The sequence below is a fragment of the Oncorhynchus mykiss genome, chromosome 12, assembly GCF_057628025.1.
Source record: "Oncorhynchus mykiss isolate SJ-2025 chromosome 12, ASM5762802v1, whole genome shotgun sequence".
Lineage (NCBI taxonomy): Eukaryota > Metazoa > Chordata > Actinopteri > Salmoniformes > Salmonidae > Oncorhynchus > Oncorhynchus mykiss.
Genome location: NC_143033.1, coordinates 17,602,819 through 17,624,363, shown reverse-complemented (window position 1 = coordinate 17,624,363; position 21,545 = coordinate 17,602,819). Strand labels below are relative to the sequence as shown.

At 42.5% G+C, this 21,545-nt stretch overlaps 1 protein-coding gene across 1 annotated transcript in view; it reads right to left on the bottom strand.

Annotated features, from left to right (window-relative positions):
• LOC110536801 (zinc finger SWIM domain-containing protein 6) overlaps positions 1 to 21,545 on the bottom strand; it is a 70,163-nt gene that overhangs the window by 13,330 nt on the left and 35,288 nt on the right. Inside the window, exons 2-9 of the mRNA XM_036937055.2 lie at positions 17,529 to 17,885; positions 15,686 to 15,834; positions 15,379 to 15,529; positions 8,712 to 8,882; positions 7,994 to 8,185; positions 7,705 to 7,851; positions 4,953 to 5,099; positions 71 to 328 (exon numbers count right to left, since the gene is read on the bottom strand). Coding sequence (XP_036792950.2) covers positions 71 to 328; positions 4,953 to 5,099; positions 7,705 to 7,851; positions 7,994 to 8,185; positions 8,712 to 8,882; positions 15,379 to 15,529; positions 15,686 to 15,834; positions 17,529 to 17,885 — 1,572 coding nt within the window. The remainder of the gene's footprint in view (positions 1 to 70; positions 329 to 4,952; positions 5,100 to 7,704; positions 7,852 to 7,993; positions 8,186 to 8,711; positions 8,883 to 15,378; positions 15,530 to 15,685; positions 15,835 to 17,528; positions 17,886 to 21,545) is intronic.

The following is a 21,545-nucleotide window of genomic DNA, read 5'->3' as shown; positions in this document are numbered from 1 at the left end:
TAGGGAGTAGAGGTAGAGAAGTAGAGAGATAGGTAGAGAGAAAGGGTGTGTGTGTGTGTCTCCCCCTCACCCTCTAGCAGGAAGACTGCTTGCTTGCGGAAGATCTTGACCAGGGCATCGTTCAGTTCCACTTCCTGGAGCTTGGCCAATAGCTGCTCTTCGTTGCGACACACCTTCTCCTGGGCGTATAGGCCGTCAGGCATCACCCTCTGCTGCCCTAAGCCAATCAGAGCCGTCTCTACAGCCAGTGCTACGAACGATTGGCCATCGTCCAGGAAGTGTTGTGCTGGGAAGAGGGGCTCCAACCTTTTGGCTGAACTCACAGAGCCTGTAGAAAGAAAGAAAAAAACAAAAGAACAAAAGAAACCACATAAAAAAACAGCACGTCTTTGAAATGTCACCAAATCTAATAGAGTGAAACAGCAAGGTTGTGGATCAATCTGTCAGAATCAATACAGCAAGGTTGTGGATCAATCTGTCAGAATCAATACAGCAAGGTCGTGGATCAATCTGTCAGATTCAATACAGCAAGGTCGTGGATCAATCTGTCAGAATCAATACAGCAAGGTCGTGGATCAATCTGTCAGATTCAATACAGCAAGGTCGTGGATCAATCTGTCAGAATCAATACAGCAAGGTCGTGGATCAATCTGTCAGAGTCAATACAGCAAGGTCGTGGATCAATCTGTCAGATTCAATACAGCAAGGTTGTGGATCAATCTGTCAGAATCAATACAGCAAGGTTGTGGATCAATCTGTCAGATTCAATACAGCAAGGTCGTGGATCAATCTGTCAGATTCAATACAGCAAGGTCGTGGATCAATCTGTGAGATTCAATACAGCAAGGTTGTGGATCAATCTGTCAGATTCAATACAGCAAGGTTGTGGATCAATCTGTCAGATTCAAGTACAGCAAGGTTGTGGATCAATCTGTCAGATTCAATACAGCAAGGTTATTATAGTAAATTAAAACTGAAACGCAACTGAAATATAAATAATTAACAAATATGTCATTTAAAAAAATAAAAAAACACTATTATCTTTGACTCGAAAACAAAATAAAACCCTCTTGAATTAGGTTCAGTTTTAGTTTGAGAGGCAAAAATCGAATGGGGTTTTCAAGCTTCTGAATCTGGCAGGGCACATTGAGATTGACTTTATAATTTACAGATAGACTCATCGAGATAACGAGCAGCCCCGCAGAGATTGGGCATATTGGAGTGGCAAGGCTAAAGAACCCAACTGTAGACAAAAGTCAAGGAGTGGAGTCGGGGGAGGTGACTCTGCAACAGTCGGACACTAATGTGGTTTTCTAACAGCAAGGCTCAGATCAACATGGCGGTGTTGCTACTGTTTATAAAAAGGTTCTCTTCATAATGTCCCACCCCCATATCACAAACTGAAAACATAATATGATTATGTATGTACACCTTGCAGAATCGGTTAGAGAGAGCCTCAAATCATATTTACTTGTATATATATCCACTGTACACATAAATTAAGGAAATTAGTCCCTGTTTCAGTCATGTGTTTGGTCACGTTCGTGTGGGTCAAACAAAAACACCCTAATGATTAGTTGACAATAGAGCCTCCGAAGGTGATGGCTGCAGGATGAAGTCTGTGAGGAGCAACTGCAAAAACTTGCAATCGACTGAAGTCAAAACTTCACCTCAGACCACATCATTTTTGTAAAGTTCATGCAGTCGACATGTCTGACAATTTTTTCCCCCACTTTAAAAAGGCACCGACTTGACAAAAGTGATCTGCTCCAACGCGTCTTTTGAGATGAGCACGATGCAAGAACGAGTATCTGCGCATATGCACCGGTTCGCTTCACGCTGCTACAACCTGGTAGATATTGGACCGAAACAGTGAAGAAGTTTAGCTTCACGCTACTACAACCTGGTAGCTATTGGACCAAAAACAGTGAATAAGTTTAGCTTTACGCTGCTACAACCTGGTAGCTATTGGACCAAAACAGTGAAGAAGTTTAGCTTTACGCTGCTACAACCTGGTAGCTATTGGACCAAAACAGTAAAGAAGTTTAGCTTCGCGCTTCAACGCTCCTGGTTGTTGACCCACTACTACTGTTTACTTCATGTATCTACGTCATCTCACTGAGTCTACCTTTAAACCTAACCTATGACCTGACCCATCACCTTATACATTACTGCCCCACAGTGGCAAGAAGTGACATCCCCCCACAAACAGTGTTTTGGATAGGCTTCTTTCTGTCACTAACATAAAAACTAAATAATATAAAAACTAAATACATTTTTATAAAACTTTAACTAAAAAAAAACGAAGAAAGTGGATCTGAAAACAAACTAAAACTAAACTGAATTTCAAATAAAACCTTAAAAACGAATAGAAATAAAAACACAAAACTATAATAACCTACAATACAGTCACCTCCATTATTATGAAATTAGCTCTGCGCTGTCCCAGAACACTACAACATACCATTTCAGTGATGCAGAGCTACTGGGTGTCCAGGCGCTAGTTTTACCCCCAGCAACAACACACCAGATAGGGATATAGTCTACAGTCTGCACCAAAATGACTTATTTCAACCAAGGCCAAAGTCTCTTAGGGCTTCACAATGATCTATGTTTGATGTGCTTGTTTCTGGTGTCCTTTGACAGCTCTTTGGTCTTGGTCATAGTGGAGTTTGGAGTGTGACTGTTTGAGGTTGTGGACAGGTGTCTTTTATACTGATAACAAGTTCAAACAGGTGCCATTAATACAGGTAACGAGTGGAGGACAGAGGAGCCTCTTAAAGAAGAAGTTACAGGTCTGTGAGAGCCAGAAATCTTGCTTGTTTGTAGGTGACCAAATACTTATTTTCCACCATAATTTGCAAATAAATTCATTAAAAATCCTACAATCTGATTTTTTTTTCTTCATTTTGTCTGTCATAGTTGAAGTGTACCTATGATGAAAATTACAGGCCTCTCATATTTTTAAGTGGGAGAACTTGCACAATTGGTGGCTGACTAAATACTTTTTTGCCCCACTGTATACACACACCTCGTGTTGTGACAAGGTAGGGGTGATATACAGAAGATGGTCTTTTACCAAATAGGGCTAAGTCCATATTATAGCAAGAACAGTTCAAATAAGCAAAGAGAAACAACAGTCCATCATTACTTTCAGGCATGAAGGTCAGCCAATTCGGAAAATGTCAAGAACTTTGAAAGTTTCTTCAAGTTCAGTCGCAAAAACCAACAAGCGCTATGATGAAACTGGCTCACATGAGGACCGGCACAGGAAAGGAAGACACAGAGTTACCAGCCTCAGAAATTGCAGCCCAAATAAATGCTTCACAGAGTTCAAGTAACAGACACATCTCAACATCAACTGTTCAGAGGAGACTGGTTGAATCAGGACTTCAGGGACAAATTGCTGCAAAGAAACCAGTACTGTCAAATCAAATGTATTTATAAAGCCCATCTTACATCAGCTGATGTCTCAAAGTGCTGTACAGAAACCCAGCCTAAAACCCCAAACAGCAAGCAATGCAGGTGTAGAAGCACGGACACCAATGGACATTAGACCGGTGGAAATCTGTCCTTGGTCTGATGAGTCCAAATTTGAGATTTTAGGTTCCAACCGCCGTGTCTTTGTGAGACGCAGAGTAGGTGAACCGATGATCTTAGCATGTGTGGTTCCCACTGTGAAGCATGGAGGAGGCGGTGTGATGGTTTGGGGTACTTTACTTTTCTATATGTGTTATTGCATAGTTTCGATGTCTTCTCTATTATTCTACAATGTAGAAAATAGTACAAATAAGGAAAAACCCTGGAATGAGTAGTTATGTCCAAACTTTTGACTGATACTGTGTGTATGTGTATATACTGTACACTACCATTAAAAAGTTTAGGTCACTTAGAAATGTCCCCGTTTGTGAAAGAAAAGCGCATTTTTGTCCATTAAAATAACATAATATTTATCAGAAATACAGTGTAGACATTGTTAATGTTGTAAATGACTATTGTAGCTGGAAACGGGAGATCTACATAGGCATACAGAGGCCCATTATCAGCAACCATCACTCTTGTGTTCCAATGGCACGTTGTGTTAGCTAATCCAACTTTATAATTTTGAAAGGCTAATTGATCATTAGAAAACCCTTTTGCAATTAGGTTAGCACAGCTGAAAACTTCTGTTCGGATTAAAGAAGCAATGAAACTGGCCTTTTTTAGATTAGTTGAGTATCTGGAGCATCAGCATTTGTGGGTTCGATTACAGGCTCAAAATGGCCAGAAACAAATACATTTCTTCTGAAACTCAATCTATTCTTGTTCTGAGAAATGAAGGCTATTCCATGTGAGAAATTGCCAAGAAACTGAAGATCTCGACCAACTACTCCCTTCACAGAATAGCGCAAACTGGCTCTAACTCGAAAAGAAAGAGGTGTGAGAGGCCCCGGTGCACAACTGAGCAAGTAAATTAAAGTGTCTAGTCCTCAACTGGCAGCTTCATTAAATAGTACCCGCAAAACTCCAGTCTCAACGTCAACAGTGAAGAGGCGACTCCGGGATGCTGGCCTTCTAGACAGAGTTCCTCTGTCCAGTGTCTGTTCTTTTTGCCCATCTTAATCTTTTCTTTTTATTGGCCAATCTGAGATATGGCTTTTTCTTTGCAACTCTGCCTAGAAGGCCTGCATCCAGGAGTCGCCTCTTCACTGTTGACGTTAAGACTGGTGTTTTGCGGGTACTATTTAATGACGCACACACACAGTGTCTGGCCTAGAAGAACAGGAACACTAGGACCCGTCTGACAGAACCAATCACACCCAATCATCACTGATGACATCACTAATTTCTTCCTCAGCCATCCTCTAATCACAGCTCATGAATAAGAGATGGAGCAGAATAAAAAAAACTGTCGAATTACAATGCATTAAATATGAAGGAAAGAGAGTGAGAAAGTGTGTGCCTACGTGTACCTGAGAAGTCTAGGAAGGCGTTGCCCCCCTCCTCGTCTCCCCGTCCCGTGTCCAGTAGGGTGCTGAACAGAGTGCCAATAGGGTCCAAGGGGTGGCCCACCCAGCCCTCCATGTTAGTGACTGACGTCATGCCTTTATGGAGCAGCTCTGGAGAGGACACCGACCACATACGGTTATTACTCTAGTTACACAGATAATACACATTCTATTCTATAGTTACAGTTAATACTCTACTTACACAGCTATTACTATAGTTACACAGTTAATACACATATTACTCTAGTTACACACATAATACCCTAGTTACACAGTTAATACACGTATTACTCTAGTTACACAGTTAATACACAGTTATATTACTCTAGTTACACAGTTAATATCCTAGTTACACAGTAAATACACGTATTACTCTAGTTACAGTTAATACACATATTACTCTAGTTACACCGTTAATACTCTAGTTACACAGATACACGTATTACTCTAGTTACACAGTTAATACTCTAATTAAAGTCACTAGTTACACCGTTAATACACGCATTACTCTAGTTACGCAGTCACACGCATTACTCTAGTTACGCAGTCACACGCATTACTCTAGTTACACAGCTAATACTCTAGTTGCACAGCTAATACTCTAGTTGCACAGCTAACACTCTGGTTGCACAGCTAATACTCTGGTTGCACAGCTAATACTCTAGTTACACAGCTAATACACATATTACTCTAGTTACAGTTAATACGCTAGTTACGCAGTCAATACACGCATTACTCTAGTTACAGTCAATACACGCAAGTTAGTCAATACACACATTACCCTAGTTAAACAGTTAACACACTGTTATTACCCTAGTTAGTTAACACATGTATTACCCTAGTTACACAGTTAATACCCTGTTATTACCCTAGTTACACAGTTAATACCCTGTTATTACCCTAGTTACACAGTTAATACACTGTTATTACCCTAGTTACACAGTTAACACTGTTATTACCCTAGTTACACAGTTAACACTGTTATTACCCTAGTTACACAGTTAATACACTGGTATTACCCTAGTTACACAGTTAATACACTGTTATTACCCTAGTTACATAGTTAATACACTGTTATTACCCTAGTTACACAGTTAACACTGTTATTACCCTAGTTACACAGTTAACACTGTTATTACCCTAGTTACACAGTTAATACACTGGTATTACCCTAGTTACACAGTTAATACACTGTTATTACTCTAGTTACACAGTTAATACTGTTATTACCCTAGTTACAGTTACACTGTTATTACCCTAGTTACACAGTTAATACACTGTTATTACCCTAGCTACACAGTTAACACTTATTACCCTAGTTACACAGTTAATACCCTGTTATTACCCTAGTTACACAGTTAATACACTGGTATTACCCTAGTTACACAGTTAATACACTGGTATTACCCTAGTTACACAGTTAATACACTGTTATTACCCTAGTTACACAGTTAATACACTGTTATTACCCTAGTTACACAGTTAATACACTGTTATTACCCTAGCTACACAGTTAACACTGTTAATACACTGTTATTACCCTAGTTACACAGTTAATACACTGTTATTACCCTAGCTACACAGTTAACACTTATTAACCTAGTTACACAGTTAACTGTGTAACTAGGGTAATAACAGTGTTAACTGTGTAACTAGGGTAATAACAGTTAACACTGTTATTACCCTAGTTACACAGTTAATACACTGTTATTACCCTAGTTACACAGTTAATACACTGTTATTACTCTAGTTACACAGTTAATAAACTGTTATTACTCTAGTTACACAGTTAATAAACTGGTATTACCCTAGTTACACAGTTAATACACTGTTATTACCCTAGTTACACAGTTAACACTGTTATTACCCTAGTTACACAGTTAATACACTGTTATTACTCTAGTTACACAGTTAATACACTGTTATTACTCTAGTTACACAGTTAATACACTGTTATTACCCTAGTTACAGTTAGACTGTTATTACCCTAGTTACACAGTTAATACACTGTTATTACCCTAGTTACACAGTTAATACACTGGTATTACTCTAGTTACAGGTTACACAGGTTACACTGTTATTACTCTAGTTACACTGTTATTATTCTAGTTAGTTAATACACTACTAACTATTACCACAGTTATTACAAACAAATGTATTTATAAAGCCCTTTTTACGTCAGCCGATGTAACAAAGTGCTGTACAGAAACCCAGCCTAAAACCCCAAACAGCAAGCAACGCAGGTGTAGAAGCACAGTGGCTAGGAAAAACTCCCTAAAAAGGCAAGAACCTAGGAAGAAGCCTAGAGAGGAACCAGGCTCTGAGGGGGGGCCAGTCCTCTTCTGGCTGTGCCGGGTGGAGATTATAACAGAAAATGGCCAAGATGTTCAAACGTTCATAGATGACCTGCAGGGTCAGATAATAATAATCACAGTGGTTGTAGAGGGTGCAACAGGTCAGTACCTCAGGATTAAATGTCAGTTGACTTTTCATAGCCGATCATTCAGAGTTAGAGACCCCAGGTGCGGTACACTATTATTACATGGTTTATACACAGCTAATACACTGTTAGTACATTGATATTACAGTTTATATACTGTCCCTCCAGTTAGTACGCTGGTATTATATGGTTAACATACAGGTACAGACAAAGACAGGAGTGAGAGTGAGGCCGTCCTTTAGTGAAACAGTAGAAATGAAACGATGAAGAACTGACCTTTTTTGTGGTTGCGGAGGAGCTGTAGTTGTTTCTGTTGCTGCCGTTTGAGTGTGTTGACAATAGCAATGGCCAATCGCAAGGCTTCCCTGGGATAACCATGTGACCGCAGCGCGTCAACCCTCGCACACGCTGTTGGGACGTGCTCTGCAAGAGTGATGGGAGGGGGGGACTTCAATAGACTACCAAAACCAAAGCTACTTCAACTAAATAAAACAAAAAAATCCCCAAAATTACCTTCTAAATCCATCCCCCCCTTTCGTCATTGTCAACACAAATACACACTCACCGTGCCAGAGGGGCCATCCGCGGGCGTCAAACAGTGCCCCTCCACTACCGTGGTTGTCGTGGGGACAGTGTGTGTGTGTGTGTGTGCAGAGGTCATGTGTGATGACGCGCTGCAGATGTGTGTCCTGCCAGTGCAGGTCGCAGGCCTCAATGGCCCTCGTAAACACTGTCCTATGAGGACGAGACGACAAGTCTGGGAGAGAGGGGTGAGAGGGCGATTAGGGAGAGGGGTGAGGGTGGGTAGAAAAGAGGAGCGAAAGAAGAGGACAATGTGAAAATATTCATTAAAAAGCGTTGCTTTGATCAGCCACCTAAAGCTAAAGCTTCCTGGGTGAAATGCTCATTCGCTGCACTGTTCCTACTCAGAAGCCTCATATACATTTTTAAAGGGTATTTTCTCTAATTTAGCTCAGACAGGGACAGGGGCAGCCGTAGCTATAAGACCCCGCTTGGGTTATTGGGCTTATTCCATCAGACAGAGAAACGAATAAGAACAGCTCGTAGGTCAGAGACATGGAGAGAGGGAGAGAGTTGATTAAAAGAGGCATGGAGACCGAGCGAGGGATCGACAGAGAGAACATGATAAAAAGAAGGAGGCTTTTCTCGCACACGCTCAGTGTGGTTGTCCCACCTGGGTGGCAGGTGCCCTGAGGCAGTGTGTTGGTCAGGTGTGTGTGAGATGTGTGCATGTTTGTCTGTCTACGTGTGCGTTTTCTCACCTGGGTTGCCGTGCGGTAGTGCGTGTGTGAGGTTGGGTAGTTCGTTGCCATGGTTTCCATCCTCCCATGGACACACATCGATGCTGTTCCACCGTCTAAGCTGTCTCAGCCACACACACTTCTGCTCCGACTTACAGTGGGGGTTCAGCACAATACACATCCACAGGGTACCTACACACACAAAGGATGTTTCTGTCATTATTATTCATCCTTGAATCATGTCATTTCATTCTATGAAAAGGGAACACTAGATACCATTAAAAGGTTTTGGACCTTGCGTTTATCTTTTCAATAAACACATGCCTACATGCCTGCCACACACACACTTTGATTACCTGAAGCATGAGCTGAAAAGGAGATGGGTTACGGATGAAGGGAGGGAGGGAAGGATAGAGGCAGAGGAAAGAAGAGAGATTTAGAGAGTAAACCGAAGGCATCAAAAATAAGTATGCAGGAAAACAGGGAAAAACAGTGACTATTATGAAAAATGAACAGAAAGAGGACAGATGACAGAATGAGACACGAGGAGTGAGAGGTGAAGCTAAAGAACAGGAGAGGGGGATGAGATAGGAAGGTGGGAAGAGTCACTTTATCCTCTGTCTTTGCATGGCATCAAGGACAACAGAAAGAAGAGAGAGGAGAGGGGAGAAAACAGAGTGGATGAGATGGGAAGGAAAAGTCGGGAGTGAAGAAATTTAAGAGAAGGAATGAAGAGGAGGCAAGATTGCAGAAAGGGAGAGAAGGAAAGAAGACAAAGGGAAGAGCAGAATGTGCATCCATCAAGCAGGGGGACTCTCCAAAACATTAAAAGCATGATGATGGATTCAAATGATCCAGAAATAAGAGATGAACTACCCTTAGAACAGAAAGAGAGAAAGAAACCAAAACAGACAAAGAAAGGGGGGATAAATAATACACTTCCAACAATCAACTACCATGACAACAGGGTTGTGGTTATGGGATGTTGCTTGGGCAGGTTACTATTGGATGTCGTAGCGAGGCTAAGGCTAAGTTCTACTGGATCTGGTTACTAGACTAGGGTCTATCTAGACTCTCCCCCGATTAGACACTAACAAGGAATAATTCCTAAAGCCTTCCTGCTTATCGTGAATATGGACAGTGTACAGTTCAGTGTTCACGCACAGCTACTTCAGCTGTGGTTCATTATGACAAGAGGAAAGGAAGCGAGAGGGACCACAGAAACACATTCAACACTGTACATCCAGTGGTCTCCTTCAGCTGGCTGGCACCCACACACACGTCCGCAGTGAGAAATCATGGCTTCTATTTCTCCCTCCTCACCAACCTAAGCCAGATGAGAACCAGCATCTCAGACTCCAAATGATCCAACACACATTCATTAAAACAATATTGGGCTCAGCAAGATGGATTTATCTCCTGACACACACTCACACAGAAATCCACACACATGCACAGACACACAAACACCACTTCACCCCCCTGCTCCCATCCCCCTTTATTTCCATGGATGGGTCTAATTTGAATATTCAGCCCACAATTCATCTGTTCTGTCAAAAGAGGGAAAGAGAGAAAGAAAGAAAAATAGAGGGAGACAGAAAGAGAGAGAGCGAACGAGAGAGAGAGCGAAATACCCAGCTCACAATATCAGAACACATTTTAGGTTGTAAAAAGCATATTTCACAAAACATATAGCTCACACCCTACAAATACATAACAGACTGACAATACACTCCTGATACATGCCAAACACTACCCATCATGCAATCAGTCGTCATATCACAATGTGCAGAGAGATAGTGCCTTCAGGCAATTTTTTTATCACCATCTACACACAATAACCCGAAATGACAAAGTGGGAAAATGTTTAGATTTTCTTGCACCCAATGACCACTGACAGAACTAAAAAGTTAATTGGCTGAGATGGGAGAACAACCATCTCTGCAGCACACCAATCTGGCCTTTATGGGAGAGTGGCCAGACGGATTACATATCTGAGAAAAAGGCACATGACAGCACACCTGAAGTTTATAAAAAGACACATGACAGCACACCTGTGGTTTATAAAAAATACACATGACAGCACACATGACAGCACACCTGGAGTTTATAAAAAATACACATGACAGCACACCTGTGGTTTATAAAAAGGCACATGACAGCACACCTGGAGTTTATAAAAAGACACATGACAGCACACCTGGAGTTTATAAAAAGGCACATGACAGCACACCTGTGGTTTATAAAAAGGCACATGACAGCACACCTGTGGTTTATAAAAAGGCACATGACAGCACACCTGTGGTTTATAAAAAGGCACATGACAGCACACCTGTGGTTTATAAAAAGGCACATGACAGCACACCTGTGGTTTATAAAAAGGCACATGACAGCACACCTGGAGTTTATAAAAAGGCACATGACAGCACACCTGTGGTTTATAAAAAGGCACATGACAGCACACCTGTGGTTTATAAAAAGGCACATGACAGCACACCTGGAGTTTATACTTTAAACTATGCCACTTTGTTTACATACCCTACATTACTCATCTCATATGTATATACTGTACTCGATACCATCTACTGCATCTTGCCTATGCCCTTCTGTACCATCACTCATTCATATATCTTTATGTACATATTCTTTATCCCTTTACACTTGTGTGTATAAGGTAGTAGTTTTGGAATTGTTAGGTTAGATTACTCGTTGGTTATTACTGCATTGTCAGAACTAGAAGCACAAGCATTTCGCTACACTCGCATTACCATCTGCTAACCATGTGTATGTGACATATACATTTGATTATAATAAAGGCACATGACAGCACATCTGGAGTTTATAAAAAGGCACATGACAGCACACCTGGAGTTTATAAAAAAGGCACATGACAGCACATCTGGAGTTTATAAAAAGGCACATGACAGCACACCTGGAGTTTATAAAAAGGCACATGACAGTACACCTGGAGTTTATAAAAAGACACATGACAGCACACCTGGAGTTTATAAAAAAGGCACATGACAGCACACCTGGAGTTTATAAAAAGGCACATGACAGCACACCTGGAGTTTATAAAAAGGCACATGACAGCACATCTGGAGTTTATAAAAAGGCACATGACAGCACACCTGGAGTTTATAAAAAAGGCACATGACAGTACACCTGGAGTTTATAAAAAGGCACATGACAGTACACCTGGAGTTTATAAAAAGGCACATGAAAGACTCAGGCAAAAGATTCTGTGGTCTGATGAGATGAAAATGTAACTCTTTGGCCTGAAAGCAAAGTGCTATGTCTGGAGAAAACCAGGCACAGCTCATCACACCATCATGCTATGGGGATGCTTTTCAGCGGCAGGGACTGGGAGACTGGTACGGATAGAGGGAACAATGAATGGAGCCAAATACAGGCAAATCCTTGATGAGAACCTGGTTCAGAGTGCAAACAACCTTAGACTGGTGCAAAGATTTACGTTCCAACAGGACAATGACCCCAAGCATGCAGCGAAAGCAATGCTGGAATGTCTTCAGAACTAGAATGTGAAAGTCATTGAGTGGCCCAGCCAAAGCCCAGACTTGAATCCCATTGAAAAATCTGTGGAAAAACTAAGCTTGCTGTTCACCACCGCTCCCCATCCAACTTCACCCCCTAGAGTCGATGTCCGCGCCTCCGTGGAAATCTAAATAGTATAATAAAAACATCCCCATTAAAATCCATATATGTTTAACTTCTCTAGGGTAGGGGGCAGCATTTGGAATTTTGGATGAAAAGCATGCCCAAATTAAATTGCCTTCTACTCAGGTCCAGAAGATAGGATATGCATATAATTAGTAGATTTGGATAGAAAACACTCTAACGTTTCCAAAACTGTTAAAATAATGTATAACAGAACTTATTTGGCAGGCAAAACCCTGTGAAAAATCCATTCAGGAAGTAGGATTTTTTGTTGTTGTTGTAGTTTTCTATTCAATGCCATTACAGTATCCATTGACTTAGGACTCAAATTGCAGTTCCTATGCCTTCCACTAGATGTCAGTCTTTTGAAATTGTTTCAGGCTTGTATTCTGAAAAGTGAGGGAGTAAGAGCAGTCTGAATGAGTGGACCCTGCCGTGTCACAGAGCTTTTTCATGTGCACGACCAAGAGAGTGCCTTTCTTGTTTACCTTTTATATTGACGACGTTATTGCCCGGTTGAAATATTATCAATTATTTAGGCTAAAAACAACCCGAGGATTGAATATAAACATAATTTGACATGTTTCTATGAACTTTACGGATACAATTTGGATTTTTTGTCTGCCTGTTGTGACTGCGTTTGAGCCTGTGGATTACTGAAGAAAACGCGCAAACAAAATGGAGGTTTTCGGATATAAAGAGAGACTTTATTGAACAAAGGGAACATTTATTGGATAAATAAATGTTTTCTGAGTGCAAACATATGAAGATCATCAAAGGTAAGTGATTAATTGTATCTCTATTTATGACTTGTGTAACTCTTCTACTTGACTGGTTACTGTTTGTAAGGATTTGTCTGCTGGGCTATGTTTTCAAATAATTGTAAGGTATGCTTTTGCCGTAAAGCATTTTTGAAATCTGACACCGTGGTTGGATTCACAAGATGTTAATCTTTAAACCAATGTAAAGTAGTTGTATATTTTCTGAATTTTTATAATGAGTATTTCTGTATTTGAATTTGGTGCTCTGCAATCTCACTGGATGTTGGCCAGGTGGGATGCTAGTGCACATACCCTAGAGAGGTTCAACTAGAGATGTCATTTCTTTTGCATGGGCTGCGTCTCAATCCCCAAAGTCCGCCAATGGCGTCACGGGACGTGTCTGAAGTCGGTACCGCCGATCTGCGTCTGTAGTGCCCGAACAGTTTGGGCGCCACACTAATATTGTTTTGCTCTAGTACACCCACAAGCCTCACAAGACTAGTCTGAAGGTAGCCCAGAACTCTGAGTCAGTGGTCTGGCAGTGTCACTGCCTCATGACGCGCGGTCACGAGAGAGTTAGCTCTCTCATGGCTTTTCTACAGACAATGGAATTCTCCGGTTGGAACATTATTGAACTTTTATGATAAAAACATCCTAAAGATTGATTCTATACTTAGTTTGACAAGTTTCTTCGACCTGTAATATAACATTTTGAACGTTTCGTCCGACTGGACCCGATCGCACTTTTGGATTTGTTTACCAAACGCTCTAACAAAAGAAGTTATTGGACATAAATGGACACTATCGAACAAAAAATGCATTTATTGTGGAACTGCGATTCCTGGGAGTGCATTCTGATGAAGATCATCAAAGGTAAGTGAATATTTATAACGCTATTTATGAATAATGTTGACTTCCCAACATGGCGGATATTTCTCTGCCTGGTTTGGGCTCTGAGCGCCGTTCTCAGATTATGCTTTTTCTGTAAAGTTTTTTGAAATCTGACACCGCGGTTACATTAAGGAGAAGTGTATCTAAAGTTCCATGCATAACACTAGAATTTTTATTTCTGAGAATTCATGTGGCTCTCTGCACAATCACCGCAGGTTTTAGAACTACTGAACGTAACGTGCCATTGTAAAATGAGATTTTTTTTATATAAATTTGCACTTTATCGAACAAAACAAAACGTATTGTGTAACATGAAGTCCTATGAGTGTCATCTGATGAAGATCATCAAAGGTTAGTGATTAATTTTATCTCTGTTTGTGCTTTTTGTGACTCCTCTCTTTGGCCGGAAAAATGGCTGTTTTTTTCTGTGAGTTGGTGGTGACCTAATATAATCGTTGGTGGAGCTTTCGCTGTAAAGAATTTTTGAAATCAGACACAGTGGCTGGATTAACGAGAATTGCATCTTTAAAATGGTGCCTAATACTTGTATTTCTGAGAAATTAGATTTATGAGATTTCTGTTGATTTGTATTTGGCGCCCTGCAATTTCATTGGCTGCTGGCGAGGGGTTAGACAGGTTAACTGCACCTCAGATTGGAGCCCAAATTAATACTTCACGGAGTTCAAGTAACAGACACATCTCAATATGAACTGTTATTCAATGAGTTTCTATTGGGCAATAGCAGTAGGGCCAAATTCAATGTTTCATCAAATAATTGTATGTATATATCTTTTTTTATACCTAAAGGGGTCCTAAAACTCTAAATAAAATAGCTAAATTATCCCTGGTATGACAATCTTAAAACAATTCCATATGTTAGCTTAGTAGAACCCAGCTAAACTGATACAGACATACCCAAGATGACTCACCGCTGTAATCGCCGCCAAAGGTGCTTCTACAAAGTATTGACTCAGGGGTGTGTATACTTACTGTATGTAAATTTGATATTTCTGCATTTCATTTTCAAGAAATGCGCACTCATGTTTTCACTTTGTCATTAGGTAGTGTGTGTAGATGAGTACAATTTTTTTAATTTATTTTTTAAATCACTTGAATTCAGGCTGTAACACAACTAAATGTGGAGTAAGTGAAGGTGTATGAATACATTCTGAAGGCACTGTAGGTCTAACACCACTGACTAACACACAAAATCAAACATTAACCAGGCTCACAACAACACTCATATGTGTGCATGTGTATTCTCTTCAGCACCTAGTTCTTCCAAGTGATGTCGGTCCTTGTCGGTCCTTGTGTGTGTGTGTGTGTGTGTGTGTGTGTGTGTGTGCCTTGCCTCTTACCTAGCTCATCCCACAGCTGTCTGTATTTGTCGGTCATGGTGGTTCCCTGTTGTCTCCACAGTGCCAGACGAGGGTCGCCCATAAACTGTTCTGTGATCAGCGTTAACATCCTGGCACCGTTGGAGTCACGCATCTTCAACATCTCTCTCACCTAGAGGAGAGAGGGAGGGAGAGGGGGAGAGAGCGGGAGGGAGAGAGGTCAGCAAAGAGACAAGGGCTGTGTGTGTGTTTGTGTGTGTGTGTGTGTGTGTGTGTGTGTGTGTGTGTGTGTGTGTGTGTGTGTGTGTGTGTGTTTTGTATATGTTACCTTGCTGAACAGCAGGTTGAGTTGTTTCCCAGAGCCATGGTATCCTCCCTGTGAGAGAAAGAGTTTCACCTGCTCCTGGACCTGCTCCTCATCCAGGTGCCAACAGTTCTCATCATCTACACTGGCCCCTGCCGTGGGGTCTGGGGCCCCTACACACATGGACACAAAGAGAGGTTAGTCTCACATACACAGCTCATTATTTAGATTTAATGATGTTCCATGTCTCAGCAAAAGCATTGGGCTCTCTCAGACACAAACAAAAACCAAGCAAGATGAAAATAGACCTCATATGACACCAGCTTCAGTAAAGTATCATCACACACACACACACACTACATTAGTGTTGCTCATATGGACAGGGAGGTGATTTGAAGGCCCCAGGCAGAGGCCAGTCTGAGCCCCACCCCCCTCTTTTAATGTGCCATGAACACAACCAGTCATGTCTTTATCAGATTGTCAAACAATTCACTTCAAAAAGTAGGTTACATTCGCACGTTCATCCTAAACAATTCCAGCATCCAGAACAGTGCAATGTGCAGCCGCCAACTTTAACCTGGCTCACAACAACACTCATATGTGTGCATGTGTATTCTCTTCAGCACCTAGTTCTTCCAAGGGATGTCGGTCCTTGTGTGTGTGTGTGTGTGTGTGTGCATGTGTGTGTGGCTGAAACCATCTCACCAGAGAAAGCATCCAAGCCAGCGAAACAGTGCCCCTCTGTCTTACTATATGTAGGTCATGTATCTGATGCTAATGCGGTCTTGCCAAAAAGAGTCCAGACAGCATCAGATACATGGGCTACACATAAACTATATATTTACATTAACATTTTAGTAATTTAGCAGACAAGCGCCTTAAAGTAGTGAGTACATACATTTTCATACTTTGGGGAATTCCCCCGTGGAAATCGAACCCACAACTCTGGCGTTGCAAGCACCATGCTCTACGAACTGAGCTACACAGGACTATAAATACAAAAGTATGTGATGTTAGTGGTGTAGAAGTAAGCTCACAGAACAGGATCACAGAGGGCTGAAGGGGGTTGCGCGTCAAAATCGTCTGTCCTTGGCTGCTACATCCACTACCAAATTCCAAACTGCCTCTGGAAACAATGTCAGCGCAAGAACTGTTTGTCGGGAGCTTCATGGAATGAGTTTCCATGGCCGAGCAGCCACACAAGCCTACAATCACCATGCGCAATACAAAGAGTCAGCTGGAGTGGTGTAAAGCTCGCTGCCATTGGATTCTGGAGCAGTGGAAACGCGTTCTCTGGAGTGATGAATCATGCTTAATCATCTGGCAGTCCGACGGACAAATCTGGGTTTGGCGGATGCCAGGAGAACGCTACCTGCCCGAATGCATATTGCCAACTGTAAAGTTTGGTGGAGGAGGAGCATTGTTCTAACATCTAGTGGAAAGCCTTCCCAGAAGAGTGCAAGCTGTTATTGCAGCAAAGGGGGGGACCAAATCCATATTAATGCCCATGATTTGGGAATGAGATGTTCAACGAGCAGGTGTCCACATAGTGTACATGATCTCTGCCTTGACGATTGCAGTGTTAAATCGGCAGCACCTGTCTTTTTCCTAAAGGAATGTGTTAACATAGGTAATTTTTCTGTTACATTTACATCTTTCTTGTTCTCTTCCCTGCCCTGCTCTGAAAGCACCACATTGCTGCAGCTTCATTTCAATGAAAGTCAAGTTTGCAATCATATCCGGTAGGGATTAAATGGAGCCAGCCAATCATATCAGCCAGGGGGAAATCTATTCCAGAAAAACACACACACACACACACACACACACACACACACACACACACACACACACACACACACCCACTCACCATGGACCTGGTTGATCTCAGAGTTTGTTGATAGAATCTCATCAGCTAGTTTCTGAGCAGTGGGCAGCACCTCAGTGTGGTGTACTGTTATCAGGTACTGGACAAATTTCTGCAGCTGGTCTCTGTTCATCTGGAACAGTGTCTCTGAGATGGGCAGGTGCAGTTTGACCTGCTCGGGCTTCCGTACGCGGTACAGGGCCAGCGCTACCACGTGCGCGCAGTAGAAGATGTCCTTATTGCCACAGCTGCACGTGACCGCGGTGATCTTGCAGCGGTCGAAGCTGACACTCACGCTGCAGACGAGCTCGGATTCCGACGGCGTGGCCGGTTCTGTTACCGTTCCGCTGAGGTGGAACCCTGAGAAAGAAAAGAGGAGAACCATTAGACGATCAGTCAGTCAATCAATCAAGTAGTCAATCAAATTGTATTCATGTATCCTAATAGTTTTACACAGAAGTGCGTAACAAAGTCATGTTCGGAATATTTGAACACCCCAATGGCATTCATGTTGTTGTCATTAACCTGTGGGTGTGTGGCTTAGCATCCAATACGTGCAGAAGACCCACTGTACCAACTAGCTACTAGTCAGATTACAATGGTAAGGGGGGGCAGAGAAAGAGCCGTCCCTGAAGCGAAGAGAGGGGAACATCGCTCTCGTCTTTCTCTCTCTGGGGAAAAGGTCAAACTGATGATCTCTAGAGTCCCTCGGTGTGACGAGTGATGCCCTCCTAATGCAATAGAGCTCAGCCGTCACTCACGCACTCATAATCCCCCCCACCCACACACCTATTTTCTATAAACCTGACATTCTCTGGCTAAGAGGTCACTCATTGGGGATACAGCCCGGGATCAAGCCCGGGTCTGTAGTGACACCTCTGGCACTGCACCACTCAGTCCCCGAAATAGCTACCCGGCTAACTATTTAGCAGTTTTTTGGATGGAGGAGAAAGGGGAAGTCCAAACAAAGGTACCCATTTTATTTGGGGCTTTCTCAAAGTACACACACAGACACCAGGAGGAGAGGTTCTACTACCCAGTACTGGAAGCTCTGGATCAGGCTCTCCCCACTATAATATGCTAATGTATCACATTGCTACTTTTCCTGACTGTCTACTAAGAATCCTCTGTGAGCCTGATATTGATGGGCTGAAATGGTGTATCTACACAACATGACCAAAAATATGTGGACACCTGCTTGTCAAACATTATTATGGGCATTAATATGGAGTTGGTCCCCCCTTTGCTGCTATAACCGCCTCCACTCTTCTGGGAAGGCTTTCCACTAGATGTTGGAACATTGCTGCAGGGACTTGCTTCCGTTCAGCCACAAGCGCATTAGTGAGGTCGGGCACTGATGTTGGGCGATTAGGCCTGGCTCGCAGTCAGCGTTCCAATTAATCTCAAAGGTGTTTGATGGGGTTGAGGTCAAGGGTCTGTGTGGGCCAGTCAAGTTCTTCCACACCGATCGCGACAAACCATTCCAGTATGGACCTCGCTTTGTGCACGGGGGCATTGCTTTGTTGAAACAGGAAAGGGCCTTCCCCAAAGTTGGGCCAGAAAGTTGGAAGCACAGAATCATCTAGAATGTCATTGTTTGAGGTAGAGTTGAGATTCCCCTTCACTGGCACTAAGGGGCCTAGCCTGAACCATGAAAAATAGCCCCAGACCATTATTCCTCCCCCACCAAACTTTACAGTTGGCAATATGCATTCGTGCGGGTAGCGTTCTCCTGGTATCCGCCAATCCCAGATTCGTCCTTCAGACTGCCAGGTGGTGAAGTGTGATTCATCACTCCAGCGAACAAGTTTCCACCACTCCAGAGTCCAATGGCGGCGAGCTTCACGCAACTCCAGTCAACACTTGGTATTGCATTTGGTGATCTTAGGCTTGTGTGCAGCTGCTTGGCCACGGAAACCCATTTCATGAGGCTCCCAACGAACTGTTGTTGTGCTGATCTTGCTTTCAGAGACAGTTTGGAACGTACGCGCTACACGCTTCAGCTGTCCCGTTCTGTGAGCTTGTGTGGCCTACCACTTCGCGGCTGAGCTGTCATTGCTCCTAGACAATTCCACTTCACAATAACAGCACTTACAGTGGATCGGGGTAGCTCTAGCAGGGCAGAAACTTGACGAACTGACTTGTTGGAAAGGTGGCATCCTATGACGGTGCCACGTTGATAGTCACTGAGCTCTTTAGTAAGGCCATTCTACTGCCAATGTTTGTCTATGGAGATTAATGGCTGTGTACTCGATTTTATACACCTGTCAGCAACGGTGTGGATAAAATAGCCAAATCCACTCATTTGAAACAGCGGTGTCCACATACACTGCACATACAAAATGATAAGACCGAACATCCATAGCTTAGTCTGAAAGCCTCAGATGTCCTAGAGTGTGGGTCAAAGGTCAACTTTGCCCTAAAACTTTTAAGGGTTGACATAAGGCCTGGATCTGGCTAAGCTGATCCTAAAATCAGTGCTTATTAATAAGCAGGGGACAAATAGTCCTTTGGTCTGAGATTGATTTTATAAGAATTCAATAACTGTCACAGGGGAGGTTTGGGAGACAGCATACACACACACACACGTTTTGCTTCGCAACAGGCTTTTGCTCAATCAGAATACAGGAAACTCACACTCAGACATGACTAACAGAAGACGGGGGAGAGAGAAGGTGAGTGACAAAGAGAGCAGCGAGCAAAGAGACAGAGGTAGACGAGAGGAGAGAGAAAGAGGGAGAACCCCCTCCTTTTACTCCATTTCCTTCCTAGCAGTCAGCTGACACAACGACACAGGGGATCACCTTTTACACACACATGGTTGCGTAAGTACATCCCCCGGTTGGCAGTTGCTTGTACTAGTTCGCACACACACTAACACTGAGGGCACTCCCCTGTTTTATATGGCCCAACCCGGGTCATGCATGGTCCACAGCTGAACTACTGACGTCAGAGAAGAGGAATGGAAAGAGAGAGAGAGGGAGGAGGGAGAAAGAGATGGGAGAGGCAGAGAGAATTCCAAAACAGGGGAGGAGACTGCTGGGCTGGTGGGAAGCTTGGAAAGCCCTCAGCTGAGTGTGTGAAGAGATATTTGGCGACGTGCCAGAGCCCTGAGCTCAGCATTCTGTAATGCACTTCCCCTCTTCTGCTCTGTAGCTTGCATAATACTGCTTAGCGCTGCACGACAATCAGACTTAACCCTTACTTACTTACCAAAACAACCCTTAACTACCACTACAGAACATAATACTGCTTAGCGCTGCACGACAATCAGACTTAACCCTTAACCTCTTAGATGTAATAGCAAAATTGAGATTGCTGCCTAAATAGACATACGCAAAAGTAAATGCTATTCATGTGTAATTGCAAGATTCTGACATGCCAAAACGTGGTATATTTGGAAAGATGATATGGGAGATGATGAGAAAATGATCAGAAGATAGATAGGGGTTGCATAGTTCAGAAAACAAAAGATCAAGCACACACAAAACAACTCTTTGTTTTTTTTATTTTGAAATAAATCTTTGACTGACAAGTTAAAAGTGAATTATTGAAGCCCACAGCTGGAAACACATCACATGGTTTCCACAACATGTGAACATCAGAATATACAAATGGGATTGATACACCTAACTAACCTCAGCAACAAAAAAAACGTCCTCTCACTGTCGACTGTGTATATTTTCAGCAAACTTGCCATATGTAAATATTTGTAAGAACATAACAAGATTCAACAACTGAGACATAAACTGAACAAGTTCCACACACATGTGACTAACAGAAATGGAATAATGTGTCCCTGAACAAAGAGGGGGGTCAAAATCAAAAGTAACAGTATCTGGTGTGGCCAACAGCTAAATTAAGTACTGCAGTGCATCTCCTCCTCATGGACTGCACCAGATTTGCCAGTTCTTGCTGTGAGATGTTACTCCACTCTTCCACAAAGGCACCTGCAAGTTCCCGGACGTTTCTGGGGGGGAATGGCCCTCACCCTCCGATCCAACAGGTCCCAGACATGCT